Raw genomic sequence first — 26,491 nt, forward strand, 5'->3', positions numbered from 1 at the left:
GACTTATGTAATAAAAATTCTGCATTGTTTGTAATTGGCCAGGAAGGCGCATTGGGGTTTGCCTGTTGGCCTTTCCTGGTATATATATAAGTATGTAAAAATAAATAATAAATATGTTTAGTTTTTGCACTGTATTGGAGTTATTTCTACGAAATTCAGGCAAACAAACATATTCCGAGACGGACGAGTCGTTTCGGCTGCGCATAAATTAATTTAAAATTTGTAATGTTATATATTTACTAGTAAGTATAGGCGCTCGGGTTCTATTTCCCAGGAAAGAGGGGCTGCCTTTTGTCAATTTCTACTGTCTTACAAAGCTAGAGAGCAAAAAAAAAAAATTGACAATAGGCAATCCCACTTTCCTGGGAAATAGAACCCGAGCGCCTATCCTTAGTTACTTGTGTTGTACCCGATGAAATTTCATCGCATGGTTGTTGGCATATTAAGTTATTAAATAAAAAAAATAAAAGAAATGTGTTGGTCCTGTGTTCGATCCGCACGCGGTCGAATTTTTTTCAAATACATTTTAAATATATCTAATATGAAAAATTTATATTTGTGCGAGTAGGATACAAGAGGATGCTGTGACGTCATACCGCATCCTCTTGTGTCCTGCTCGCACACACGTAAGTAAGGCTGTGCGAGCAGGGAGAATTTCACCGCACGCCACTCCTATCTACATATAAACAATATAAAACATCAAGAGAAAAACGAATTAATTAAATAAATTTTCAATAAATGGTTCAAAATGCTCGAGAGATTAATTTAGCTAGCAAAAAGTGTATATAGAAGTTTTTTCTTTCGTAATTATATTCGTACATTTTTTTGGCATAGGCTTAGCTGTGACGTACATATGTATGTCGAATCAAAACGACTATTATAGTACGGCGAGCGTTATCTTACACAAACACACAGAATAGCGATATTATATGTATGTTTCATTTGGTGACACCTGGTGCGCTCCGCACCCCCCACACCTGCCTTGTGACGCCACTGGGTGCGAGTCTGGCGCCATGTTAATCGAAAATACGAAAAATAACTTGTCTAATTAGTCTCCCATCTATTTGTATCAATGAAATTATGAATCTACGAACACGTGTGGTTAATCGAGAGTTTTGCCTGTTAAGAATCCAGTTCTAGTTATGGCTACGAGAGACAAGTCTACCGAGAAATCTCTTCGTATACTATGTACATATGTATGAGGACTTTTGCCTACGATGGAGTGATTCGTTTCCAATTTGGATTTTGGCGCTAATAGACCGTTCAAAATTCGCCACGAACTTACGTCCCAAGGTGGAGGGGATGTGTTCTCTACAAAGAAGGCTGTTGTGGTGAAGGGGGCGGCCGTTGCGCAAGTTCCAAGGCCGACAGACAGCACCAGTTCAGTGTGGTGGGTCGACGCGACTTGCCGCTGCCACTCCAGCCTCACCTGTCTTCTGATCGCCAGCCTCATAAGATACACGTATAAACAATTTCATCTACATATTTAAATTTGTTTAGTTGGAGGACGTTGACTCTAGATGACTAGAGGTCACCGATTCGACATAGTTCTTCGCCGAATAGTCATTCGCTTCTAAAATGCGTGTGAACAAGTTTCTTGCACTGTTGTGGTCCATTGCCGGCGACACACGCCGAAACCAGACGCGTTCAAATCTCCGCGCATTTCTAACCCGATTGCCCTTTCTCATCATTCACGATGTGTTGGATTCGTTTAGTGTAGATCGTTGCGACACGGTTTCGTCGATAGTGCGAGATTCTATTGCAATTTATCAACTGGGACTGTTTTGGCGTAGGACAGGGGCGTAGCTATCGTTACACCGACAGCAGGTAACCAAATATGCTCACGTGTGTCTGTATAACCGAACCCACTTCGCTGGTACTTACTACGATGAATCTACCATTCTTTTCAATCTTGGTTTTGAATGGACTGATTTCACTTTTTGCAACGGGCAAAATAGTGTTTTCATTTTCTACTCTTTAAGATTGTGTTTAGTTTTTAGTGTTTTTTGCGTTACTGAATATACGCAATTGAAGTATGTTTGATTTGACTTAATTTATTCGCGTCAATATGGTCAATGTGCGTTGGCGGCTAATGTACAAAATGTGTTTGCATACAATGTAGATATTTATTAGAGAATTTAAACGTTTGCCAAATCCGAATTTGCTGTTATTGAAGTCATTTTCGCTCCTTAAAAATTTGTGTTCAAATTTATGTAGTCACCATTTATTTTCCTTTATTTGAAAATAATAATTTTGATTTGTAACAAATTTATTATAGGATTAATTTTAATAAATTAAAATCATCATATTATAAGTATGTGGTCTAAAAAGGTTGGTTAATTAGATTAAATATATAACGTGTTTACAGTCAAAGTCTATACGTTGCTAAGTAACGTTGATTTGTGTTTACTGTTATTATAAACAAGACTAATGTTGTACCTGATGAGATATTATCCCATGGGTATTAGCATATTAAGTTATTACATAAAAAAAATAAAAGTAATGTGTCGGTCCCGTGTTCGATCCGCACGCGGTCGAATTTTTTTCAAATACGTTTTAAATATATTTATATTTAATTATTTAATATGAAAAAAGAAATAGTAAAAATTACCTACCTACCTAAATATATATAAACAATATAAAACATCAATAGAAAAATTAAATCAATTTTCATTAGATGGCGGTAAACGCCCAGAGACTTAGCGCCGTCTATTTGTCTAGAGGAAACATTGGTAACAAACAGTATACATAGATTTTTTTTTATTTTGTTATTATATACGTATACGTTTTGTTGGCAGTGGTTTAGCTGTGACGTACATATGTATGTATGTCGAATCGAAATGACTATTATAGTAGAGCGAGCGTTATCTCACACAGACACACCAACAGACAGAATAGCGATATTATATAAACAAGATAAAATGTATTTAGTTTTGTTTTTCATAAACGGACCTGGTATTTTCTGTCTAAAGAAATTTATCATCAAAATATTTTTTACAAATTTACAAATCTTTTATCGTTTTTGCTAGCATTTTCGATTTGTATGATTGAAATTAATGAAATTGAATGAAACAAATCGCATTTTTTTACATAAATTTTTAGCGTTGTAACTAATCTTGACGGTCTTATGTAAAAACACTTACAGATTGAAAATACTAAAAAACCAACGCATTTGAATTATCGTCGTTTTTTAAAGTTTACCTTTACAATTATCACACGGTTACATGCGAAACGTGTTAAACTTAAGTCACACGCAGTGAGATCATGCAACTTTTCGCCGAATCTGCAAAATACCTATGAAATGATTCACGGGAAGTTTTATAAATATATTTCCACACCGCCTATCGATTTGTTTAGAAATACGCATTTTGAACACTTTTCTTCTAGGTTACTTATTATGAAAATATCGATTCAACTTGAGAAATATACAATACTTATTACACAAGTTAGTTGCAGGGTTGACCGAGGCGAATCGGCCCCTAAGGCGAATTTTTAAATTAATAAATATGTGACCTCCAGAGTACAAAATTCATCAGTAGATACAGCATGCATTCAATAACGTTCTAATTCTTAGTACTTACGTATGTACTTTTCATCAAATTTGAAGGAAAATGTAAAAATGGGTAAACCAAAATTTGATTATTATGATTTCCATATAAAATTGAATCATTGCTCTCGTCACCTTAACGATTGGCATCCAACACGAAAGATACCTGGATTATATGTGCGATAATTGAATTGTTTCGTTTCTAAATTCCAAATACGAGTTACATTATTACCACTCAATTAACACCGCTCAAAGAGAAAGTGCACTCGTCCGGAAAGTGAACACAATTCTTGTACACGCCCAATAATCAATTATAGTAAATATTTGTGTATTTTTATATGTTATATCGCGTCTTTCTGATGCTGCTGTACTTATGAATGTATGTATTTGCAATTGCAATAGATCGGTTTACATTTAAACGTTGAAAAGTGCATAATTGTAGCGCGTTGACATTGCAAATACGTGTCGCCTTTATTGGGTCAATGGCGGAGTTTAGCGTTGATTTTTTTATGTTTTTAAATTTTGCGTCCGGCATTTAGAAGGTTAAAATGCGGTCAAATTTAACCAGAGCGGCGCGTCATAGTACGCGGTGAGTCAATCTCGTGAACGCATATTTTCCATTTACGCATAGTAAAAATAAGATACTTGAAGTTTATTTCGTTCGTGTCGATGTTTCTCACGCTTTATTATTAATTTAAAAAAGTTTAAACAGTCTTTGTTTCTCGTAAACAATAAAATAAATTTCTCACGGTTAATATTGCGTATCAAATAGTCGGAATTAATCATGGAGATGTTGTGGCAACTAACATCTACGCTTTGGCTACTAATATCTACGCTTTGGCAACTAACATATACTACATACAAAATATGACTTATGTACATATATTAAACCTATAGAGCACAGGCGTCCAACCTTTTTCCAGTGGCGACCTCTTTTTATATAAGCCAAGTGACCTCGCGACCTCAAAACCCTTTTGATGTATAAAAAATTCAATCCTTTTTATGTCTACATTTAAATTAGTCAATCTATTAGTTAGGTTGTGTATAGTTAGCTTATGTACATAAGGCTTAGTTATTAATCACATTGACCGGTTGTTATTAATAATAAGCGGATTTACTATATTGATTGTAACATATGTAAATAAGTTAACTTATATCTTATCACTACACTTTTGTGAAAATTGACTGATGTTTAAAACGTAAATTTGAACTAATTTTTATTAAACGAGTGTAGAATATAAATGCGACTTCCATGGAAAAAATCCTTTTCTCGTTATGGAGTCTCCTTGTTCGTCTTTCAAAAGAGATTGAAGCCTTGTTTAGTATGCGAACAATGAGCAGGTACATTAAGGTCTGAAATCTCAGCAGGGCTGTGGAGTCGGAGTCGGAGCATTTCAAGCGGAGTCGGAGTCGTAAAAAATCAACTAACTTCAACTCCTTTTTATTTTTATTATATCCTTTAATTAATAGTATTACGGTTTGCATGCATGTACTTACTTATTATTTATACCTATTTCATTACCAATAATTCAATAAATTAGGTTACATGTCAATTTTTAGTTATTTTTAACTTAAATTTTTTATATTTTAAACTAGAACTCCTTTAATTTTTTGAAAGGCGCTATTTATAACTGAAAATTTTATACGTTGGCAAGAAAAGTCGGTGTCGGAGTGAAAATGGACGCGATGTGTGTATGTGGGTATGTATGTGGCGGATGCGTATGAGGATTTAAAATGCTCTGCGTGGAAGCGTACACATATCCACGAAGACACACACATTCATTCATCATTTCGAACGGGTGAACGGGTTGGATCATTGAGCGTGTAATGCGCGCACTTAACTTTTTCTATTAATACCTGCGCGCGCGCGCCTATAAATTACCTTACATTATATTTATATATAAAATATAACTTTATTTTAATGCGTGTATCAATTCTTTTCCGGAACCACCCGCTGAAATCAACGGGCACAACACTAGTCATTAGCCAGCAGCATAGCTCGGACGTTAAGCTTCTGCTTACCGTCAAGAAGGTGCCGGGTTCAATCCCTGAATGAAAATGAATTTTTCAGAGTATGCTGTTGGTCAGACCTGGGTTTGTGACTCCAGGTTGATCGTTTCCTATCAGAGTTTACCAATTTTCTCTGATTTCATTGTTGAAACGGTTCCCGGAAAAAAAAATTGGCTAAAAATCCTTCCTACCTACTATGTCACCACTATTTGAAATTTGATTGATGTACAATAAAAAATTATGTACAATTCATAGATGTCTCGTTAATTTGCGAGTTTTTTCAGTGTCTCGCAATTCAACGACTTATAATAAAAATGCCGCATTTGTATTTGTAATTGGCCAGGAAGGCGCATTGGGATTTACCTGTAAGGCCTTCCTGGTATATATGTAAAAAAAAAAATAAAAAATAAAATAGCTCATAAGTAGAGGTAGGATAGCCAAGGTGCCGCTCATTGTTCCATTGTAGTAAATCCTTTGTAAAAAAGGTTCGGCAAACATTTAACAATGCATTTACAACATTTGAACAATACGCGGCACCCTCTGGGTCCGGGCTTTACTCATAAGATAACGTCGTAGTCGGTACATTTTCAAAGCGACTCACAGCCCTGGAATCAAGCGAACATTGCGCACGCAAAATATGTAGACATAAATTGAATGATAATGTAAAAATATTATAGCATTGATATTGTTAAATGTTTATTTAAATTATTATTCTCAGACTAGGTTGACTTTCGGCCTGAACAGAACACATCTATTGATTTAATTTTATTATGTATTTGTTACATAATAACGTACCGCGTTGCGGGTCTAAAAAACCCGTTTTTCCGCCAACGCCAATAGTATAACGGCCCTAAATTCATTCTATGTATACTGCATAGCTATTAAAAGTATACATACATATATACTTTCGCGAATTTATTGCCTAATATAACTTTTTTCCAACGTGGTCAAAGTTAGCTTTTTGACCACAGGCTTAAAGTTCACAGGTTTGCGTGCTTATCGGCCCTCAACATTATGAAAGCGAAAATAGCTTTCTATAACCCGAGAAAATTTACGCGTTGGGCAAGAATAATCGACCTCCGAAACGAAACTGTGCCTTTTCGCTTTTTCAAAGCACCCGGCATTTAACGGGTTGATAAACGTGTCACCCAAAGTGGTGTGTTCGACCGCATTTTATCATGTGATAGGAAGTAACATGCATTCGTTGTTGAACCAATTTGATTATTTTAATAATAATAACAATTTTACAATTTGCGGATATTTTTTACTCTCAATTTACATACATTATTACACAGGTATGTATGTAAATAGTGTTTGACAAATATTTATTAAATTCAATGATATTAGATCTACTGTAATGTAAAATTCAATATTGAATTGAGTTCAAATACAATATATACTTAATCTTAAATTATATGAAATATTTTAAATAAGTTTTTCATTTGTTAAATCTACCTATTTATCACTAGCGGATCTAAGAAAATGGTCAAGGGGAGCAATTATCTAATATTTAAATAGAAGGAACTAATATATATATATATATATATATATATATATATATATATATATATATATATATATAAATGTGAACAATAAAAATAAAAGTATTTATATATACATATGTATATGAATTAATAATCATCCAAGGGGGGGGGGGGCGTGGCACACAGCACCCATGGCACCCCCCTTGGATCCGCGTATGATATTTATTGAGTTGTTTTGTGAAATTTTGATACTGATTTGAATGTCCAATGCTTAATCGTTTGATTTTTGGGGTTTTCACTTGGACGTAATATAGAAATATATATGTACCGGATATAATATTAAAAAAAATGTTTTTAAATATTTCAAAACATTTGTACGTATTTAATTATGTACATTAGTATCTTAATTAGATAATCTATAAAAGCTATTAGGCAAATGCAAATGACGTTAATTTTATAATTTATTTTATCTTAAGTGCACAAATTTTATACAGATTGTTAGTAAGTGTTATTGTTTTTCTAATTATTTTATTAATTCATTCGTAATAAATAAATACTCACGGTATCAATATAAAATTAAAATATTAAACATAATATGAACTATTATAATTTTCCATTTTATTTTTTTCTTTTACTCTATTAGAAATAGTTAAATTATGAATTTACTTATAAATAGATTGATTTTAAATTTTCAGATTTTTAAAGATGTTGATTCGACTACAGAGCAGATGTTTTCAAATATTTTTATTATGCTTCCATGCAACGCTATGTATGGGTATGGATAACTTGCGAGTTGCTTTCGAGTGGAAACAACTCGATTTTGCATATCCGAACGAACAAATGCGAGAAGAAGCAATAAAAAATGAAGATTTTATACCTGAAAACAATATTCCTGTTGGGCTTGAAGTTTCCGGAGAGAGGTTGTTTGTAACGGTGCCAAGGTGGAAGCCTGGAGTTCCAGCATCACTAACATATGTTCCTTTAAATGGTGAATTTAAATTCTTTTTCATTTCATAAAATTCAAACAAAAAATTTACCCCAAACGCAGCTATAGAAGCTTTTACTTAAAATAAATTTTAATAAAACATTGTTGAATTATTTTTCAGATACAAATGCGGCATCTCCAAAGTTGATACCATATCCTAATTGGTCAGCTCATAGATTCACCGAAGGAAATGAACCAGAACTGGTATCTCCTTTCCGAGTCAGAGCTGATCGTTGTGATCGTCTTTGGGTTTTAGATAGCGGCTTGTCAGATTTGCTCGGTAATGTTACCGTAGTATCACAACCTCAGCTTGTCGTCTATGACCTGAGAACAGACCAGCTTATGAGACGTTTCACAATTCCACCAGCACAATTAGAAGAAGAGTCTTTTTTTGCGAACATTGCTGTTGAAGATACTTCATGTGAAGACAGTTATGCATACGCTGCCGATCTTGGCTCACCTGGACTTGTTGTATACTCTTGGCGATATCAAACATCGTGGAGAGTGAAACATCACTATTTCCACCCGGATCCACTATCTGGTGATTTTAATGTTACTGGAATTAATTTTCAATGGGAAGATGCACTTTTTGGTTTGGGATTATCTGCTCCTGGATCCGATGGGTTCAGCACTCTTTATTTCCATCCGTTGGCTAGCACTAATGAGTTTTCTGTTTCCACAAAAATTCTTAGGAATGAATCCTTAGCCAACAGCAGTTTCGATGAATTTAAATTGTTGGGAAATAGAGGTCCAAACGCCCAGTCTAATGTAGAATTTGTCGACAAATCTACAGGTGTTTTATTTTATGCTTTGGTTAATTTAAATGCTGTTGCATGCTGGAAAACTACAAACAAAGCATACACCATTGAGTCTCAAGGTAGAATTTATATGAGCAATTTGACAATGGTATTCCCTAATGACATCAAAGTTGACGATAAAGGAAATTTGTGGGTCCTTTCCGATAGACTTCCAACATTTATGTATTCAAAATTAGACAGTGAAGATGTAAATTTCAGAATATTAACTGCATCCGTAAAAGATGCCATTCGAGGAACTGCATGCGATTCCAAACCAAACATTGAAATGATCAAAAAATTCGCCAACGATACTTTGAACAAACTTAAGAAGCTTGGCACTTCGAATTCCGCTCTTTCGAATACTTCATATATACAAACAGTATTATTATTTGTCGTCTCCATTTTCATATTGTCTTAAAAATACAGTTTTCATAGTCATTTTATAATAGTTTGCCATATACATATATTTACATCCAAATATTGTGGATATTGTGAGATTGATAAAGTTGGTTACCAATCATTAATATTATAATAAGACATATGTATGTCTACTTTATTATATTTTTTATGTTGCCTATTTATTGCACGACATAATTATATTATACATATGTTGAATAAATTCATTCATGCTAATGCAGGTGTTACTTAAATATCATACTTTAGTATTACAAATAGAGTTTAAAAAACTTAGTTTAAAGAAAATCTGTAAATATTTCATTTTAAATTAAATGTATTATTAGTATTTAAATTATGCGTATTTTCTTTATCCTCATAATTCATAAATTAATTTGTAAGTTGTGAGTCGTTTTATGAGCATATGTTTGAAAAATTTAATTTTAATAAAGAATTAATATGATCGAAACAACATTTTTTTAATTCATACTATATTTGTAATTAACAAGAGTTTATATGTGTATACTATGATAAAATATATAACATTAATATTTTATCTCGAGATTATTCAAATAGCATATGTTTGCATCGTAAATTTATGCAGAATTAATGAGAAATTCTTTTTTGACGCTTGACAAATTTGTGTCCTGATATAAATATATCATAAATAGTACTTCTATTTGCTATATTTACGATACGTTTCTATTTAGTATCATAAAATGATAAATGAAAAAACAGTTTTGCAGCAACTTCACTCTTAGTCAGAATTTTGAAGAAGCGAGTCCATCTTATACAGGATACTAATAATCTACAGGTTACTAACTATACACGTTAACTTTGTTCAGATATGGGAAATTAAAAATTTTATATATGTATTTACATATGTACATATTTGTAAAATTCAGTTTAGAATGTGGATATTAAATTGGTAATTTTTATTTTTAGCTTCTTATTTAAAAGCTGTTTATGTGTGATATTATTTTAGATAAATAGAACCATCACAGTATTACATACAGTAAAGATGGTGGAAAAAAGTGGGGAAACTGAGAGAAGAATAAAAAAAACGTTTAAAGAAAAATGCACTCATTGTATCAGTGGACCAAAACAAATAATAAGAACAACAATTCTCTTAACTTGCACCGTAGTGGTTGTTTATCAGGCAAGTTATCAAACATTCGTGACATGTATGCTATCAAAATGTTAAATACGTTAAAAATAAATGCTCTTTATTTCACTAACTTACCTCCATTGCTTTCCGAGTTGAAATCTGATGATTTTATTTATTTACTTAGATAAATTATGTCTGATATGGTTTGCTACATTTTAGTCGTTCTCCACTAATTAGATACATATTCATGTTTAATTTATAAATTGAAAAATATTGTTCTGTTTTTTAATAACACAAATATCACTTTAGATTGGAGAATGTTTAAGAAAAATAAGAAATCCTCCAATTACGACGTATACACATTTTGACTTCAATGATACTGTAAAATATCCTGCTATTACGATTTGTAGAGATCCGCCTTATAAAAATGATGTATTACAAGTAAGTTATTACATTGGTTATTATACTTGTAAACACAGAATCCAACTAAAAGTTCATTGTGATAAATTGGTTGATGTCTCTGTTAAACTCAAAATTAATCAGAAATGTACAACTTGTGTTAGCTGTGATAATAAATATTATGCACTCACCTGTATAGGTGATAAAAAATGAAGTCTGAAAAACATTTGTAAACGTACTATTTGATATTTAACCAGGAACATGGATTATACGGACATCCTCGCTATACTTCTGAATGGAGAAATTTCAACTTTAGTAATGTAAATTTGGACGAATTTTGGAGAGAAGCCACTTACAGTGATAAGGACAATTTCATATCTGCTGGCCTCAATTCTATCAATAGTTGTAATTTAATTTAATTATGTTATTATATAATTAGATAATATTACAAGAATTGTATCTTAAATTTACTTTTTTGACTGTCCTAAAAAGATATAGAAGTTGTCAACAGCTTACATTTTGTATTGGGTCAATGTCAAACTGTTTCTCCTAAAATTTATGTATCGACAGTTTCCAAGAATACTGGATATTCGATATTACTCAATCACTCCATGCTAGAAATTGATACTACTTCAAGTACTATACCACCTGGATATCACATCTTCGTTCATCAAGCCAATGAGCCGTTTGCAGGTATTTTGAGTTCAGTATTTTCAGTGATATAATCCAATTTCCAACAAAAAAACAATCTTTCAATAGTATTACATAATAGTTAATAGTTACAGTACCCATTTTTCCATCTATGCAGCAAATTCTATATTAAATATATATATATATATATATATATATATATATATATATATATATATATATATATATATATATATATATATATATATTCACGTACATACATATCTATATTGCAGCACTAACTTGACATATTTATAAAACGCGATAAATCGACATATTTATAATTCAACTTCAGATAAGTGTAATATTTTTATTATTAATTTGTTTTCCAATAATTCTGGTGCTGTGGACAAGTATATATATAAATACTTAAAATTAAATTCAAAGTTATAGATTATATATGTTTAAACTGCACCCTATTATAAAACCATCTTAATTTTTAAATGGATAATTCTCGATGGGATAATATAGGTACATATGTATGTACAAGTGAATATTTTAGATGTAGATTAAACCAATGAATACAAACACGCAATGAATCTATGCAACTTGCATTTATCTTTTCTAAAAAAATACTCCATAACCAATAATTCCAAAACATATTATTGGCAAGAGAAAGTTTATTTATTAGAAGATATATTTAACAACCTTCCGAAAATTTTAAACTTTGAACAAAGGGTTTCTGAAAACCTACTGTATCAGAGTATTGAATATTTTATAATATTTATGTACATGGGGTGTATTATAAAATATATATATAACTAGCTGAACCCAGCATGCGTGGTAATGCCACAATAACGCAAGCAATTCCCGTTCCCGTTCCCGTTTCTCGATGTGTTTCGATAAGTGAATACTTCAGTTTCAAATTAATACTTAATCAAATTAAATTAGAGTAATGATAATCTGTTGGGAAAACACAGGCAGCGAACAAATTTGAAATTATTCAATTTTTTGTTTATTTTACCCTAACAACGCAGGTGGAGACGCGAAAACATTTGAAATTGTTGCTTTGCAATGTTACTCATTCCCGTTTTTCCCGTTTCCGTTCCCGTTTTTGGGCGATTTTTTACAGAAACCATCGCGGACATACACACAATAACTCCTGTAAGTTTCATTGCAATCGGTTGAATGGTATAGGAACGCATACGTGACAGGCAAACATTGATTTTTATATACAATATAGAATTGAAGAAATGTAATTATAAATGAGACTTCAAAATTCATATGTACATATATTTTTGGTAGAGCATTTGTCCGTTAGTCTCATGGAACATTTATATGTAAACGTTGGCGAAGAATTGGAAGTCAAATTGGGAGTTCAACAACTTAATATGCTATCCACTGGACCTAAAAATTGTCAGACTGAAGATGATTACAGCGCAACATTGGTAAGAGTTACATATTTGAAAATTTTAATGATTTATATTATTTATTATAGAAATAATTTTTCAAATAAAATGTAAATTATAATATGTAATTGCTTTCGAGTCGTTGGTTACTCTAAAAAGCTCTCACAATATAAGATAATCAAAATAATTTTTATATTTATCAAAACAGTGTGTTGAAAAATGCGTATGGGATAGCATTATAGATGAAGTCGGATGTTCTGGCCCTTGGATGAAGACTGATATTCCATATTGTAGTAACTATACTGCCATGAAAGAACTTATAGTTAATTATATCAGGTAGATTAAATTAGTATTATATATATATATATATATATATATATGCATAAATTATATATTTATTAAATTGTACACGAAATTTGAACAGTCATTAAAAATTGTATTAAACATCAGGTTTTCAAATAAAGCGGATTGCGCTTGTCAACAGCGGTGTCGATCGATGATATACAGTACTTACGTAATGGATAGGAATTCACTGACCGTGTGGAATTCTGCAACTGGTGTGTGGGATGATAAACACGGAGTTCATAAACTACAAACACAAGTATTGAACAAAATAATATGTAATTCATATTTGAAAATATAAAAACTATATGTTGTTTTTCAAATGATTTTAGCTCTATATATATTTCAACAATAAATTAGTTTCCGTTTATGAAGAGAATCATAGCTATGATTGGTCATTGTTTTTGGCAGATTTTGGTGGTAGCATGGTAGTATAATCTTAATGGAAATGATGTGCTATTTTAATTAAAATGAATAGTATTTGAAAATTTATGCTATTTCAGGGATTTCTTCTAGGACTTTCTGTACTCGGAGTTATTCTTATCTTAGAAGATATATTCGACAGTTGTATTAAGCCTTTGGTTTCTTCTGATTCAGAAAAATCAACGAAAGATAATAGAGATAAAAAAATCAGTGTCTCTAGCGAAAGCAGTTGCAGCATCAATTATAATGATAAAAGTGATATCCTGAAAGATTACAATAAATTTAATATTAAGAGTATTGAAAAAAATTTCTATATGTAACTAACTAATAAATATTTTTATAATTTTAATTTCGTAGAAAGTATCTAATATGAACATACAATTGTATTTTTATTTTTTTTTAAATTTTGATTTTTTAACATGTGTATGTTCTTATCTGTGGATATATTTTATTTGTGTTTTAAAAAAAAATTAATACGTGTTGTTGACAAACACATAGTCTATAGAATTTATAATTTAGTAATTCCATGTATTTTATGTCAGGCGATCATGTGAACATTGCATGTTTTGATAAATAAACTATACAATTCATAAACAAATATAGTTTTTTCCAATATTAGTTGTTTTCAAAACAAAAATGCTTACATATTTATGTAATATATTATATAATGTAAAACTAAATTTGATACATTGTGCAGTACATAATATACTATACATATTATGTATAGTAAACTTTCGATTTTCCGAGTGCAGATTATCTGGTTTGTGGATTATCGGTGCATGAATTCAATATTTTTTAAATAAAAGCATGTAAAAAAAAAGATTTTTTATACCACCTTCAATTCAAACCATAGATTATGAAGTCATGTATGTATTTCATCAATGAAATATCGATACCTTAAGCTGGTAAGATTTAAGTAATCCTGGGCTTCCATGGACTTTGATATACAAATAATAGTCACAATACAGACTTTATTGAGGTGAATTGACCAATAAGTATATAAAATGTAGTATATAAAACTTAAAGAAAAGATCTTCAGAAATACACAAAAATCACAGATTTTCTTAATAAATATGTAACAAACGAATAAACCTACTTTCTGCATTAGAAATACATACGTAATGTACTACATAGTTTAACACGAAAGAAAAGTCGATAGTTTATTTTATTCGCATTTTTAATAATCAGTATCACCCCATCCCCCTATTATGCGGGTGAATATGTATGTATGTATTATGTAAAAAAAAGGCACTGAATTAAAAAATTATGTAGAATAGAGTTTTCTATCAAAACCGAACTGTAAAGGCTATAATACGAAAGACTATACGTATCTACATATAATATGAAAGACAATAATACGAAAGTATTTATTATCAAATATACCTACATGTGATAAATTAAAAAAAATCTTTTTAATTAGTGAGATAATTATATATTCACATATTTATAATGATAGTCAGATAGTGGGAACTAATTTATAATTTTTGTTTGTAACGAAGAATTTAAACATTGGAACCAATTTTATTTCAAAATTTTAGATAAACCTTCTTTAGTAGGTTTATTTATTAGGCAAAAAATCAAACTTTATTAATCAAGTTTACTTTTATCGTCGTAAAATTTAATAGTACTTTTTTTTTAAGAAATCTGAAATCATCAAATGTAAAATAAGAAAATATTTCAAATTGATAATATCACATGTTAAATAAATAATTAATAACACGGATCTCACAAGTCACGGATCTCACAAGTCACGGATCTCACAAGTTACGGATCAAGTGATAAGAGTGGAGATCAAAACACTATTAACTGCATACTGCATATTTATTTTATGAAACTAGATTTTACTAGAAACTAATCAATTAATTATTGCAATTGCATAGATAATACGACTTCATTATTGTAATTAGATAGTTATATAATTGAACTTATGAATTATTATAAAAGTTTTAAGCAATAAAAATTTAGGCAATTTCAAACGCCCAAAATATTATTACATTTATACACATTTGCATTATCTTAAATGTAATACAATTTATTCATAGATTATTTCTGGCAGAAACATCTTCTTTTGATAGATGAATGAAAAAGTTGTATTTTTAAATGGAAACTGTTGTTCAAAAATTTGCAGTGTTAATTATAATTAAACAAAAATTCTCAAATATGCCAATTATGGAATATAATGAAATTTAGATATGTACAAGGAAGAAGAGGTTATTCATCTAGATTTTAATTTTATGTGACTACGCAAACCCATTATACTATCCAGTATTTTATATTTAAATATGCCATGTATAAAAGTCTAGTTTTGATTAGATAAATTTAAGATGAAATAGTATTTTTTTTTGTGTTTCATTTTCCTTAATTTTTTTTTGATAATTTTTATTCTCGCAAATTTCTGTTTTGTTTACATTATTTGCCAAAACATTGATAGTAAAATAATACATAGATATCAAACCTTTGAATTAAAATTAGTGCTAAATATTATTTTAATGGAAAATTATATTTTTTAAATAAATAAAATTTTATTATTTTATAATATCCATAAAAACTGTAATTAATTATAACATAACAACAAGCGCTTAATTATATAACATAATTATAATAAAGCAGGTGGAAAAATTTATGAAATATGAAGGGAAAATCTTCTCGTAAAATGTATTAATAAATTTTGTAGAATTTGTAAAAGCTTAAATTTATTAATAATAATAATAGTTCTTAGTTTTACTTGATGGCAATATAAAACGTTACACATTTGAAAAATAAAATTGTTATCTACCGCTTACGGCAAACGGCGAATTGTTTATAATTAAAATGGGGAAAAACTTACACGAGAATTATACATAATTGCGCATATAAACAATGTTTATGTTTTGATCATTTCTGATTGGCTTATTTTTCTCCCTCCATTTTATTGTGTTGAGCTTTATCGAACATTCGGTATAAAAGCACGAATACTGGAATTGAATTTTATTAGTCGTGCTTTGAGCATTGCAAACTGTAAGTATATACATAAGTATACATACAAACTACAAAATCATTAATTCACTAATATTATTGTATAACAATATTCAATAGTTTACCATATTAATTCATATGTATACTATAATTTTCAATATTAATACATTTATTATGTTAAACTGAAATTTTCTAATTGTTTATTCTTTTCAGATATCAAGAAGTTTTCAACACTCAAACTACACAAAAATAAAAATGGCACAAGTGCAACTAAATACAACTTTCAAAACCTTTGACTTCTTAAAATCTGAAGCGGAAAATAAGAATGTTGACTTCTTATTCTTGGACTTTCTAAATAAAACTGGCCGATTTCTAAAGCTGTTCGTTGAAAACAAACCGGAAGGGTTCCTCAAACAAGAAGATTTCCTTGATTTCCTGAAATTCGTAGAGGACAAAGCCCCACAAGACTTCATGTTCCTGACTTTCCTCAACAAATTCGTTGACAACAAGCCATTCTTATTCTTGAACTTCCTCAACTTCTTGAACCTGTTCGTCGAAAGCAAACCAGAAGGGTTCCTCAAACAAGAAGATTTCCTCGACTTCTTGAAATTCGTGGAGGACAAAGCCCCACAAGACTTCATGTTCCTGACTTTCCTCAACAAATTCGTTGACAACAAACCATTTTTATTCTTGAACTTCCTCAACTTCTTGAACCTGTTCGTCGAAAGCAAACCAGAAGGGTTCCTCAAACAAGAAGATTTCCTCGACTTCCTGAAATTCGTGGAGGACAAAGCCCCACAAGACTTCATGTTCCTGACTTTCCTCAACAAATTCGTTGACAACAAACCATTCTTATTCTTGAACTTCCTCAACTTCTTGAACCTGTTCGTCGAAAGCAAACCAGAAGGGTTCCTCAAACAAGAAGATTTCCTGGATTTCCTGAAATTCGTAGAGGACAAAGCCCCACAAGACTTCATGTTCCTGACTTTCCTCAACAAATTCGTTGACAACAAACCATTCTTATTCTTGAACTTCCTCAACTTCTTGAACCTGTTCGTCGAAAGCAAACCAGAAGGTTTCCTCAAACAAGAAGATTTCCTGGATTTCCTGAAATTCGTGGAGGACAAAGCCCCACAAGACTTCATGTTCCTGACTTTCCTCAACAAATTCGTTGACAACAAGCCATTTTTATTCTTGAACTTCCTCAACTTCTTGAACCTGTTCGTCGAAAGCAAACCAGAAGGGTTCCTCAAACAAGAAGATTTCCTGGATTTCCTGAAATTCGTAGAGGACAAAGCCCCACAAGACTTCATGTTCCTGACTTTCCTCAACAAATTCGTTGACAACAAACCATTCTTATTCTTGAACTTCCTCAACTTCTTGAACCTGTTCATCGAAAGCAAACCAGAAGGGTTCCTCAAACAAGAAGATTTCCTGGATTTCCTGAAATTCGTGGAGGACAAAGCCCCACAAGACTTCATGTTCCTGACTTTCCTCAACAAATTCGTTGACAACAAACCATTCTTATTCTTGAACTTCCTCAACTTATTGAACCTGTTCATCGAAAGCAAACCAGAAGGGTTCCTCAAACAAGAAGATTTCCTGGATTTCCTGAAATTCGTGGAGGACAAAGCCCCACAAGACTTCATGTTCCTGACTTTCCTCAACAAATTCGTTGACAACAAACCATTCTTATTCTTGAACTTCCTCAACTTCTTGAACCTGTTCATCGAAAGCAAACCAGAAGGGTTCCTCAAACAAGAAGATTTCCTGGATTTCCTGAAATTCGTGGAGGACAAAGCCCCACAAGACTTCATGTTCCTGACTTTCCTCAACAAATTCGTTGACAACAAACCATTCTTATTCTTGAACTTCCTCAACTTCTTGAACCTGTTCGTCGAAAGCAAACCAGAAGGGTTCCTCAAACAAGAAGATTTCCTGGATTTCCTGAAATTCGTGGAGGACAAAGCCCCACAAGACTTCATGTTCCTGACTTTCCTCAACAAATTCGTTGACAACAAGCCATTCTTATTCTTGAACTTCCTCAACTTCTTGAACCTGTTCGTCGAAAGCAAACCAGAAGGGTTCCTCAAACAAGAAGATTTCCTGGATTTCCTGAAATTCGTAGAGGACAAAGCCCCACAAGACTTCATGTTCCTGACTTTCCTCAACAAATTCGTTGACAACAAGCCATTCTTATTCTTGAACTTCCTCAACTTCTTGAACCTGTTCGTCGAAAGCAAACCAGAAGGGTTCCTCAAACAAGAAGATTTCCTGGATTTCCTGAAATTCGTAGAGGACAAAGCCCCACAAGACTTCATGTTCCTGACTTTCCTCAACAAATTCGTTGACAACAAACCATTCTTATTCTTGAACTTCCTCAACTTCTTGAACCTGTTCGTCGAAAGCAAACCAGAAGGGTTCCTCAAACAAGAAGATTTCCTGGATTTCCTGAAATTCGTGGAGGACAAAGCCCCACAAGACTTCATGTTCCTGACTTTCCTCAACAAATTCGTTGACAACAAGCCATTCTTATTCTTGAACTTCCTCAACTTCTTGAATCTGTTCATCGAAAGCAAACCAGAAGGGTTCCTCAAACAAGAAGATTTCCTGGATTTCCTGAAATTCGTGGAGGACAAAGCCCCAAAAGACTTCATGTTCCTGACTTTCCTCAACAAATTCGTTGACAACAAGCCATTCTTATTCTTGAACTTCCTCAACTTCTTGAACCTGTTCGTCGAAAGCAAACCAGAAGGGTTCCTCAAACAAGAAGATTTCCTCGACTTCCTGAAATTCGTGGAGGACAAAGCCCCCCAAGACTTCATGTTCCTGACTTTCCTCAACAAATTCGTTGACAACAAGCCATTCTTATTCTTGAACTTCCTCAACTTCTTGAACCTGTTCGTCGAAAGCAAACCAGAAGGGTTCCTCAAACAAGAAGATTTCCTGGATTTCCTGAAATTCGTAGAGGACAAAGCCCCACAAGACTTCATGTTCCTGACTTTCCTCAACAAATTCGTTGACAACAAACCATTCTTATTCTTGAACTTCCTCAACTTCTTGAACCTGTTCGTCGAAAGCAAACCAGAAGGGTTCCTCAAACAAGAAGATTTCCTGGATTTCCTGAAATTCGTGGAGGACAAAGCCCCACAAGACTTCATGTTCCTGACTTTCCTCAACAAATTCGTTGACAACAAACCATTCTTATTCTTGAACTTCCTCAACTTCTTGAACCTGTTCATCGAAAGCAAACCAGAAGGGTTCCTCAAACAAGAAGATTTCCTGGATTTCCTGAAATTCGTAGAGGACAAAGCCCCACAAGACTTTATGTTTATTGACTTTATGAACAAAGGAGATTTTCTTCAAAACTTTTTGGAGATATCTAACGAAAAGCAAACATTTGTCGAAGAAAACCCATCGTACGATTTCGTACAGGTATTGTTAAAAATTGATTTTACATTTTTCTAATTTTTTATGAAGATATAATTTTTTAATTGAAACATTTTATTTAATAGAGTTGTGGTGAAGCCCCATTTTATTCTACCGCATCCAACTTTTTGGCAGTGTAAGTTTTTTTAATTAATTACATTTAAATATACTTATTAGTTCGTATAATGATAGATCACAATAATAATTTTTATTTATTATTACAGAGCATGCTGTTAATTTGACAAGTCTTGGTATTCCCCTGTTGGCTATTGGATTTTTGTAATTGTGTAGTCCGACAAAAATGAAGTATTTGTACATATTTGTATTATATTATAATATTTTTATTTAAATAAACAGAAGCATATAAATTTAAAAAAAAATTGTTTTTTTTATATTTACTATACAAACCTACATATGTATGTACATATGTATTTAATATTACAAAGTCAATATACACAAATACATTTTTATTTTATATTAGTATGTTAAGTTTTGTAGATATTCGTACATGTATATTTACATATCATACTATATTTTGTCAAAGTACATTACAAAAATGATATAAAAAGATATTAATTTCGTAACTTTTACATCATATTATACATCTGTTCATATGTACATGCAGTCAAAAAATGTTAAATAAAATCAATTATTTTTTCACTGATTCGAAAATTTTCTTTAATAAATAAATATGTAGTTTGTATTTTCTTTACAAAATACATATGTAGTTTTTACATACATATATATATGTGTATGTATATACTTACTATTTTATATTTTATATTAATTAATTGGATATAATATTCATTTGTACATATGTATTATACATTTAAGAAATGGAAAAAAAATCGTATCTTGTGGAAAATGGGACATAACGCATTATTCATGCGGAATTATTTACGTTACTGGTGAATCATTATGTGCATCAGAATGCAGAAAACATCTGGTTGAACCAAAATACACAACACATACACACACACGGATTTTGTAATTTTCATTTTTCATTGGATGATTGTATGAAAATTTCTGAAACAACTTTTCTTTCGGTTGATGTTTTGGTATAAGTCGTATATTCTATAATCTGTAGTATACTTAATCTAAATACGAGCATTAATAAAATATAATAATTTTGGGCCAGTATGTCATAATATTGACCTAAAATCCCGTACCATCTGAATGTTTAAAATTTTGGAAAAATGTTTAGGAAACAATAGGAGGTTAAAACTTTTTATTAATCAAACCATGTACATACATACACATATATGTATTTATGCATGTATGTATTTATGTAACATACATACTAGCTGAATCCGGCATGCGTTGCAATGCCATAATAGGGCATGCAATTCCCGGTCCCGTTTTTAAGTGATGGTTGGAGCTAACTAACCCAACTAACGTCTCTTTAAAGCCGTGTCGTCATCAACCAATTGGTGACGTGGTTACCAACACACAATTTCCTTGACTACACAATGGCGCTTCATACTTTCGCGTCGGTAAAATCGTAATTACAAATATTATTATTAAGAGGTTTTTTCCCGTTTTTCTTTCACAAAAAGCTTCCCGGACATGCATATAACAAATCCTGAATGTTCCATCGTAATCGGTTTAGTGATTTAGGAGCCTATACGCGACATACAGACAGACAATTAGACATTCAATTTATACTATATATACATAGATGTATGCTTAAGGCTAAACTATGCATGTTGGATACTGTTCCGTGAAATGAAAATACTATTTATGTAACTATGGAGTGTTTTTATCTTACATAAATGTATTTTATAAATTATATTTAACTGTTGAACAATAATTATAAATTTGTACCGTATATTTATTTAAGAATACTTGAGAAAGGTGGTAAAACCGATGAAACCAAGGGGTTTGTTAGTACACAAAGTTATTATGCAAAAATAAAAATATCAAATAAGATAAAAAAAAATTAAAAGAAATATAAAAAATTCAAAATAAAGGAAAAAATAAACAATTAAAAAAACGGAAGAGAAAATACAAAAGACAAAAACCCATTTATTTTAAGGAAATCATTAAGTTTATTTTTAAAAAGGTTTAAGTTACTGGAAGTTACTAATTCGTTGGATAGAATATTCCAAATTTCAACCATTCTATTAAAAAAAAAGATTCTCTAATTATTTTGAAATAAATATTTTTTTGGAGTCTGAAAGAATGACTTATCAGATTAGTGTTATTGTTAAACGTAAGGAGGTTTATCATAGGACTATTGTAATGGACTTAGATTACTTGTAGACACTTGCAGTGGTCAATTAGATTACCACTCATTTTTCTCGTCTCCAAAGTGGAAAGATTCATTCTTTTCAATCTCATACCATATAAAAGTGATTTAAATTCAGAAGGCATTTTTTTTTAATTTTTCGTTTGACTTTTTCTAAACATTCAACGTCTTTTTTTTAAATATGGGTTCCAAATGGAATAAGCAAATATAATTTTTTATCTTATATAGGTTTTACAAATTATCATATAGATATACAAGTTTCTTCCGAGGAGAATATTAGCCTTTTTACTGGTCAGAATTTTTAGATAAAATGCTTTGCTGAAAATGACTCGCCGACTCAGTGATGAAATCAAAGAAAATTTAAAAATAGAACGTGTTAAAAAATAAGTAAGCCTTAAAATGAACCTAAAAATTTATCTTTTAAAAAATTGACAATTTTGGGCTAATTTATTTCTATATTTTTGATATAAAATCTTTTATATCATAAAGTCAAAATTCTGGAACAAATAAATCATACGCGGCTGACCACAAAATGGAAAACTCTCTCGCGTATTTGGAACATCAAAGAGATGATTCGAAACAAGAATGTCATCCAATTTGATTTATGAATTTTCTTCTTATTACATTTTTTTCTTGTTTGTATTGTACGTATGTATGTACATACATATGTATTGCATATACCGTGATGTGCTATGCACATAGTTAATATGAACAATTTTCCAAAAGGAAAAACAAATCGTTGTGAACAAAGTTGATTTAATCGCGTCGAGAATCGTGTCGTGATACATATTTATTGTGGTATTGCGTTATATTTGTTCTGGCGGCGAAAAGAGGGGAACGATGACCACTTCTTATTATGGACCTGAGTGCTGTTTTGACTTCATCTCCCTGGAGGATAATAATAAAGGTGTCCACACACTAACGGGTTTCCGAACGTTTTAATGGTCGTTCGGAAAACGTTTAGTAACACACCTGATTCATAATTTCTAATTACATATAATATAATCCACAAGCAAGAGTTCACAATAACATTGCATAACTTTCATTGATTTTCTACTACATTCATGTACATATAAACTGGTATTTCATACCCATTTTGAAACTAAAAACTGATTATAATACATACATATTTAGGTATATTTTGCTAAAACTCATTTAAAATACAAAATTCAACTTCATTTGAATTCTCATCGCGTTGCTTAGCATGTGATGAAGTGAATTATTTCATCATTGACTTCTATAATATAATTAAACTAAAAAAAATGTTTCTAACAAAAGCTACCTGAAACATTATCGAAAACACAATTTTAAGGTTGAAAATTAATAAATGAATCAATATAAAATTGAATTTGAAAATAAATAAATTTTGTATGCGGTCAGCTCTGTTATCGGACGATGTGTGTTTTTCTTGATCTCGATAATGACGAGGTTAACTTATTAGGTTTTAAAATGAAATAACTAGTTTTATCGAGATTGATCAAGAATGCAATATTGATGATGTGGATACGATCTGATTTTTGTGGGCGGATTTATCCGGCATAAATAAACGCTATTATGCTGATTAGTTTGTTATACTATTTATAAGTGACTGTAAAAACTTCCCTCAAAAATTACACGAAGCTATCGCGCAAGATAATAATTACAAGCTACAAAAGGTTATATAAATGTTACGAATATATTGCATTATAAATATCATATTATATATGAATATACATACATATATAGATATGAAACTATAGAACATGTTAATTATATCGATGCAGTTTTTCTAAATTTAATTTTCTAATTAACCACCACAAATAAAGGCTTATATTATATATATAAAAACGGACTGTCGCTAAATATATTTGTATATTTGTATATTTGTATATTTGTATGTATATATGTGACGGACGATCAACCGTCAACCAGTATGGGGAACAAAATTTTTTTTTTTTCATATTTTTCATATTTTTCATATTTTTCAGTTTTTTCATATTTTTCAGTTTTTTTCAGGTTTTTTCAGTTTTTTTCATAATTTTCATTTTTTTCATAATTTTCATTTTTTTCAGTTTTTTAATTTTTTTCATTTTTTTCAGTTTTTTCATTTTTTTCATTTTTTCAGTTTTTTCATTTTTTTTCATTTTTTCAGTTTTTTCATTTTTTTCATTTTTTCAGTTTTTTCATTTTTTTCATTTTTTTCATTTTTTCAGTTTTTTCATTTTTTTCATTTTTTCAGTTTTTTCATTTTTTCAGTTTTTTCATTTTTTTCATTTTTTCAGTTTTTTCATTTTTTTCATTTTTTCAGTTTTTTCATTTTTTTCATTTTTTTCATTTTTTCAGTTTTTTCATTTTTTTCATTTATTTCATTTTTTCAGTTTTTTCATTTTTTTCATTGCCGGGGGCGCTGGCGGCGCCGAAGGCGTCAGCGGCGCTGGGGGCGAAGCCCCCGGGGTGCCGAAGGCATCGGGGCGCTGGGGGCGCCGGAGGCGTCGGCGGCGCTGGGGGCGAAGCCCCCGGGATGCCGAAGGCATCGGGGACGCTGGGGGCGAAGCCCCCGGGGTGCCGAAGGCATCGGGGGGGCTGGGGGCGCCGGAGGCGTCGGCGGCGCTGGGGGCGAAGCCCCCGGGATGCCGAAGGCATCGGGGACGCTGGGGGCGAAGCCCCCGGGGTGCCGAAGGCATCGGGGGGGCTGGGGGCGACGGGATGCCGAAGGCATCGGGGACGCTGGGGGCGAAGCCCCCGGGGTGCCGAAGGCATCGGGGGGGCTGGGGGCGCCGGAGGCGTCGGCGGCGCTGGGGGCGCCGGAGGCGTCGGCGGCGCTGGGGCCGAAGGCCCCGGAGCGACGGAGGCATCGGGGGCAAAGGCGTCAGGAGGTCGGCGATGCACAAAACGTAGTTCGTAATTCGTAATCACTTCGTAATTCGTGCATCAATTTCTTTCCGAAACCAGTCGATTCAATATCTTTAACTTTATTTTTATTCGAGTTTCAATTCCTTTTCGAAACCACCCGTTGAAATCAACGGGTCCAACACTAGTTATTTTATATTATCCAGAGCTGCGCGTCAACAGCTCGACATAGTACTGCACGGAAAAGACTACTTCTATTCATACTATACAGCACCGCCGTTGTAAGCACGTTCATACTTGTTTTGGACAATTGCAAGGCAAAATCTGCTCACAAATACATATGTACATTACAGAGCGCGACGATATGGCGCAAAATAAAATGTACTGCTGTACCTATGTATATAATGTGTCGGTTACTGCTGTTTCGGTACGCCACGTACACATTACGGAACTTACAAACGTGTCCATTTAGAATGTACTAAAGAATATTTTGTTGTACTGCTGTTTACGTGCAGTTGTTGGCTTGAGATGTACTGGTATAATCGAACCTTAATACAGTAACTTGGAATATTTTTCAAATAAGGATCAGTTGGTCCTTTATCTGACATACATCTTCTAGTATATAATTTGAAAATTATGGGCTTATTCTGAAACATGTAGATCTGAGCAAAGTTGGATTCTGTTGATATTTAAAGCATTCAACAATTAACAAAGTAAATTAACGTACGAAAGTTTACTTCAACATGACATTTAACAAATAAACACGCGCTATATCATTCAAATCATCCATTTCGACACTAAAACACCAAACTCCAGTAAATTGTATAACCATAACTAAGAATCATTATTTATCTATGCGAAATCGAATGTTTACCTCTTACATACAGAGCGATCCTATATTTAAAATTTCCTTCATAAAATAAAGATTTTTGCCACGTGAAAGAAACTTACATCAAACTTTCAGAAAACCGGAAAATCCTTGAAGAATGCGCCTCGCGTTCTGTAAAATGTAAGGTCAGCCCTTTTCTTTTTATAACCGACGTATGCGCCAGGCGTCACCCGGTCAAATTTTACAATAATTTAAATCCGACTTCACTTCACGATCACATCAATCGACGATATGATGGTCAGATGGAGAAGCGTGAGCGGCCGGTGCCTGTGCCAGAAATAGAGTGCGAAAACAAACACCTCGGCCCGGAGCGAGACTGAAGCAAGTCAAAGGAATTTAGACCTTATGGTCCATATCCCAAAGAACAAAAGAGAACAAGGAGAAAAGGCTCAAAGCGGCACGTCCCACTATACAATAATAATTATTCCCATTATATATCAGATGTTCTTTAAAATAAACTTCTCAAAATATAATAAGAAACGTATGCCCAGTGCTACGCCCCTGTAACTATCGACTAGAACTAACGATACTTCAACTTCAGTGCGAATTTTTTACAAATAATCAAAAATTGTTCAAAACAATTGAATCGATTTCATTTTTTTTTAAATAAATAA

General features: G+C 32.1%; 3 protein-coding genes across 3 annotated transcripts; all 3 read left to right on the forward strand.

Annotated features, from left to right (window-relative positions):
• The first annotated feature begins 1,331 nt into the window (after nucleotides 1-1,331).
• Nucleotides 1,332-9,683, forward strand: LOC143913785 (protein yellow-like). The gene is made up of 3 exons (XM_077433782.1): nucleotides 1,332-1,462; nucleotides 7,737-8,029; nucleotides 8,148-9,683. The coding sequence occupies exons 2-3, from the start codon at nucleotides 7,747-7,749 to the stop codon at nucleotides 9,239-9,241; spliced, it is 1,377 nt and encodes a 458-aa protein (XP_077289908.1). The 5' UTR covers nucleotides 1,332-1,462; nucleotides 7,737-7,746; the 3' UTR covers nucleotides 9,242-9,683.
• Nucleotides 9,684-9,975: 292 nt separating this feature from the next.
• ppk17 (amiloride-sensitive sodium channel pickpocket 17) lies at nucleotides 9,976-14,338 on the forward strand. Its single transcript, XM_077433783.1, has 10 exons — nucleotides 9,976-10,030; nucleotides 10,202-10,375; nucleotides 10,634-10,765; nucleotides 10,981-11,128; nucleotides 11,216-11,416; nucleotides 12,659-12,801; nucleotides 12,971-13,098; nucleotides 13,213-13,363; nucleotides 13,437-13,532; nucleotides 13,608-14,338. The coding sequence occupies exons 2-10, from the start codon at nucleotides 10,238-10,240 to the stop codon at nucleotides 13,845-13,847; spliced, it is 1,377 nt and encodes a 458-aa protein (XP_077289909.1). The 5' UTR covers nucleotides 9,976-10,030; nucleotides 10,202-10,237; the 3' UTR covers nucleotides 13,848-14,338.
• Nucleotides 14,339-16,480: 2,142 nt separating this feature from the next.
• On the forward strand, nucleotides 16,481-20,283 carry LOC143913215 (uncharacterized). Its single transcript, XM_077432882.1, has 4 exons — nucleotides 16,481-16,524; nucleotides 16,696-19,917; nucleotides 19,998-20,047; nucleotides 20,136-20,283. The coding sequence occupies exons 2-4, from the start codon at nucleotides 16,738-16,740 to the stop codon at nucleotides 20,146-20,148; spliced, it is 3,243 nt and encodes a 1,080-aa protein (XP_077289008.1). The 5' UTR covers nucleotides 16,481-16,524; nucleotides 16,696-16,737; the 3' UTR covers nucleotides 20,149-20,283.
• The last annotated feature ends 6,208 nt before the right edge of the window (nucleotides 20,284-26,491 follow it).

The sequence above is a fragment of the Arctopsyche grandis genome, chromosome 6 (genome assembly GCF_051622035.1).
Source record: "Arctopsyche grandis isolate Sample6627 chromosome 6, ASM5162203v2, whole genome shotgun sequence".
NCBI lineage: Eukaryota > Metazoa > Arthropoda > Insecta > Trichoptera > Hydropsychidae > Arctopsyche > Arctopsyche grandis.

Coding starts and splice junctions, on each gene's coding strand:
- LOC143913785 (XM_077433782.1), top strand. CDS start 7,747: ATGTTGATTCGACTACAGAGCAGATGTTTTCAAATATTTTTATTATGC. Junction 8,030..8,147: donor AACATATGTTCCTTTAAATG/GTGAATTTAAAT, acceptor ATTATTTTTCAG/ATACAAATGCGGCATCTCCA.
- ppk17 (XM_077433783.1), top strand. CDS start 10,238: ATGGTGGAAAAAAGTGGGGAAACTGAGAGAAGAATAAAAAAAACGTTT. Junction 12,802..12,970: donor ATGATTACAGCGCAACATTG/GTAAGAGTTACA, acceptor TTATCAAAACAG/TGTGTTGAAAAATGCGTATG. Junction 13,099..13,212: donor CTTATAGTTAATTATATCAG/GTAGATTAAATT, acceptor ATTAAACATCAG/GTTTTCAAATAAAGCGGATT.
- LOC143913215 (XM_077432882.1), top strand. CDS start 16,738: ATGGCACAAGTGCAACTAAATACAACTTTCAAAACCTTTGACTTCTTA. Junction 19,918..19,997: donor CATCGTACGATTTCGTACAG/GTATTGTTAAAA, acceptor TTTATTTAATAG/AGTTGTGGTGAAGCCCCATT.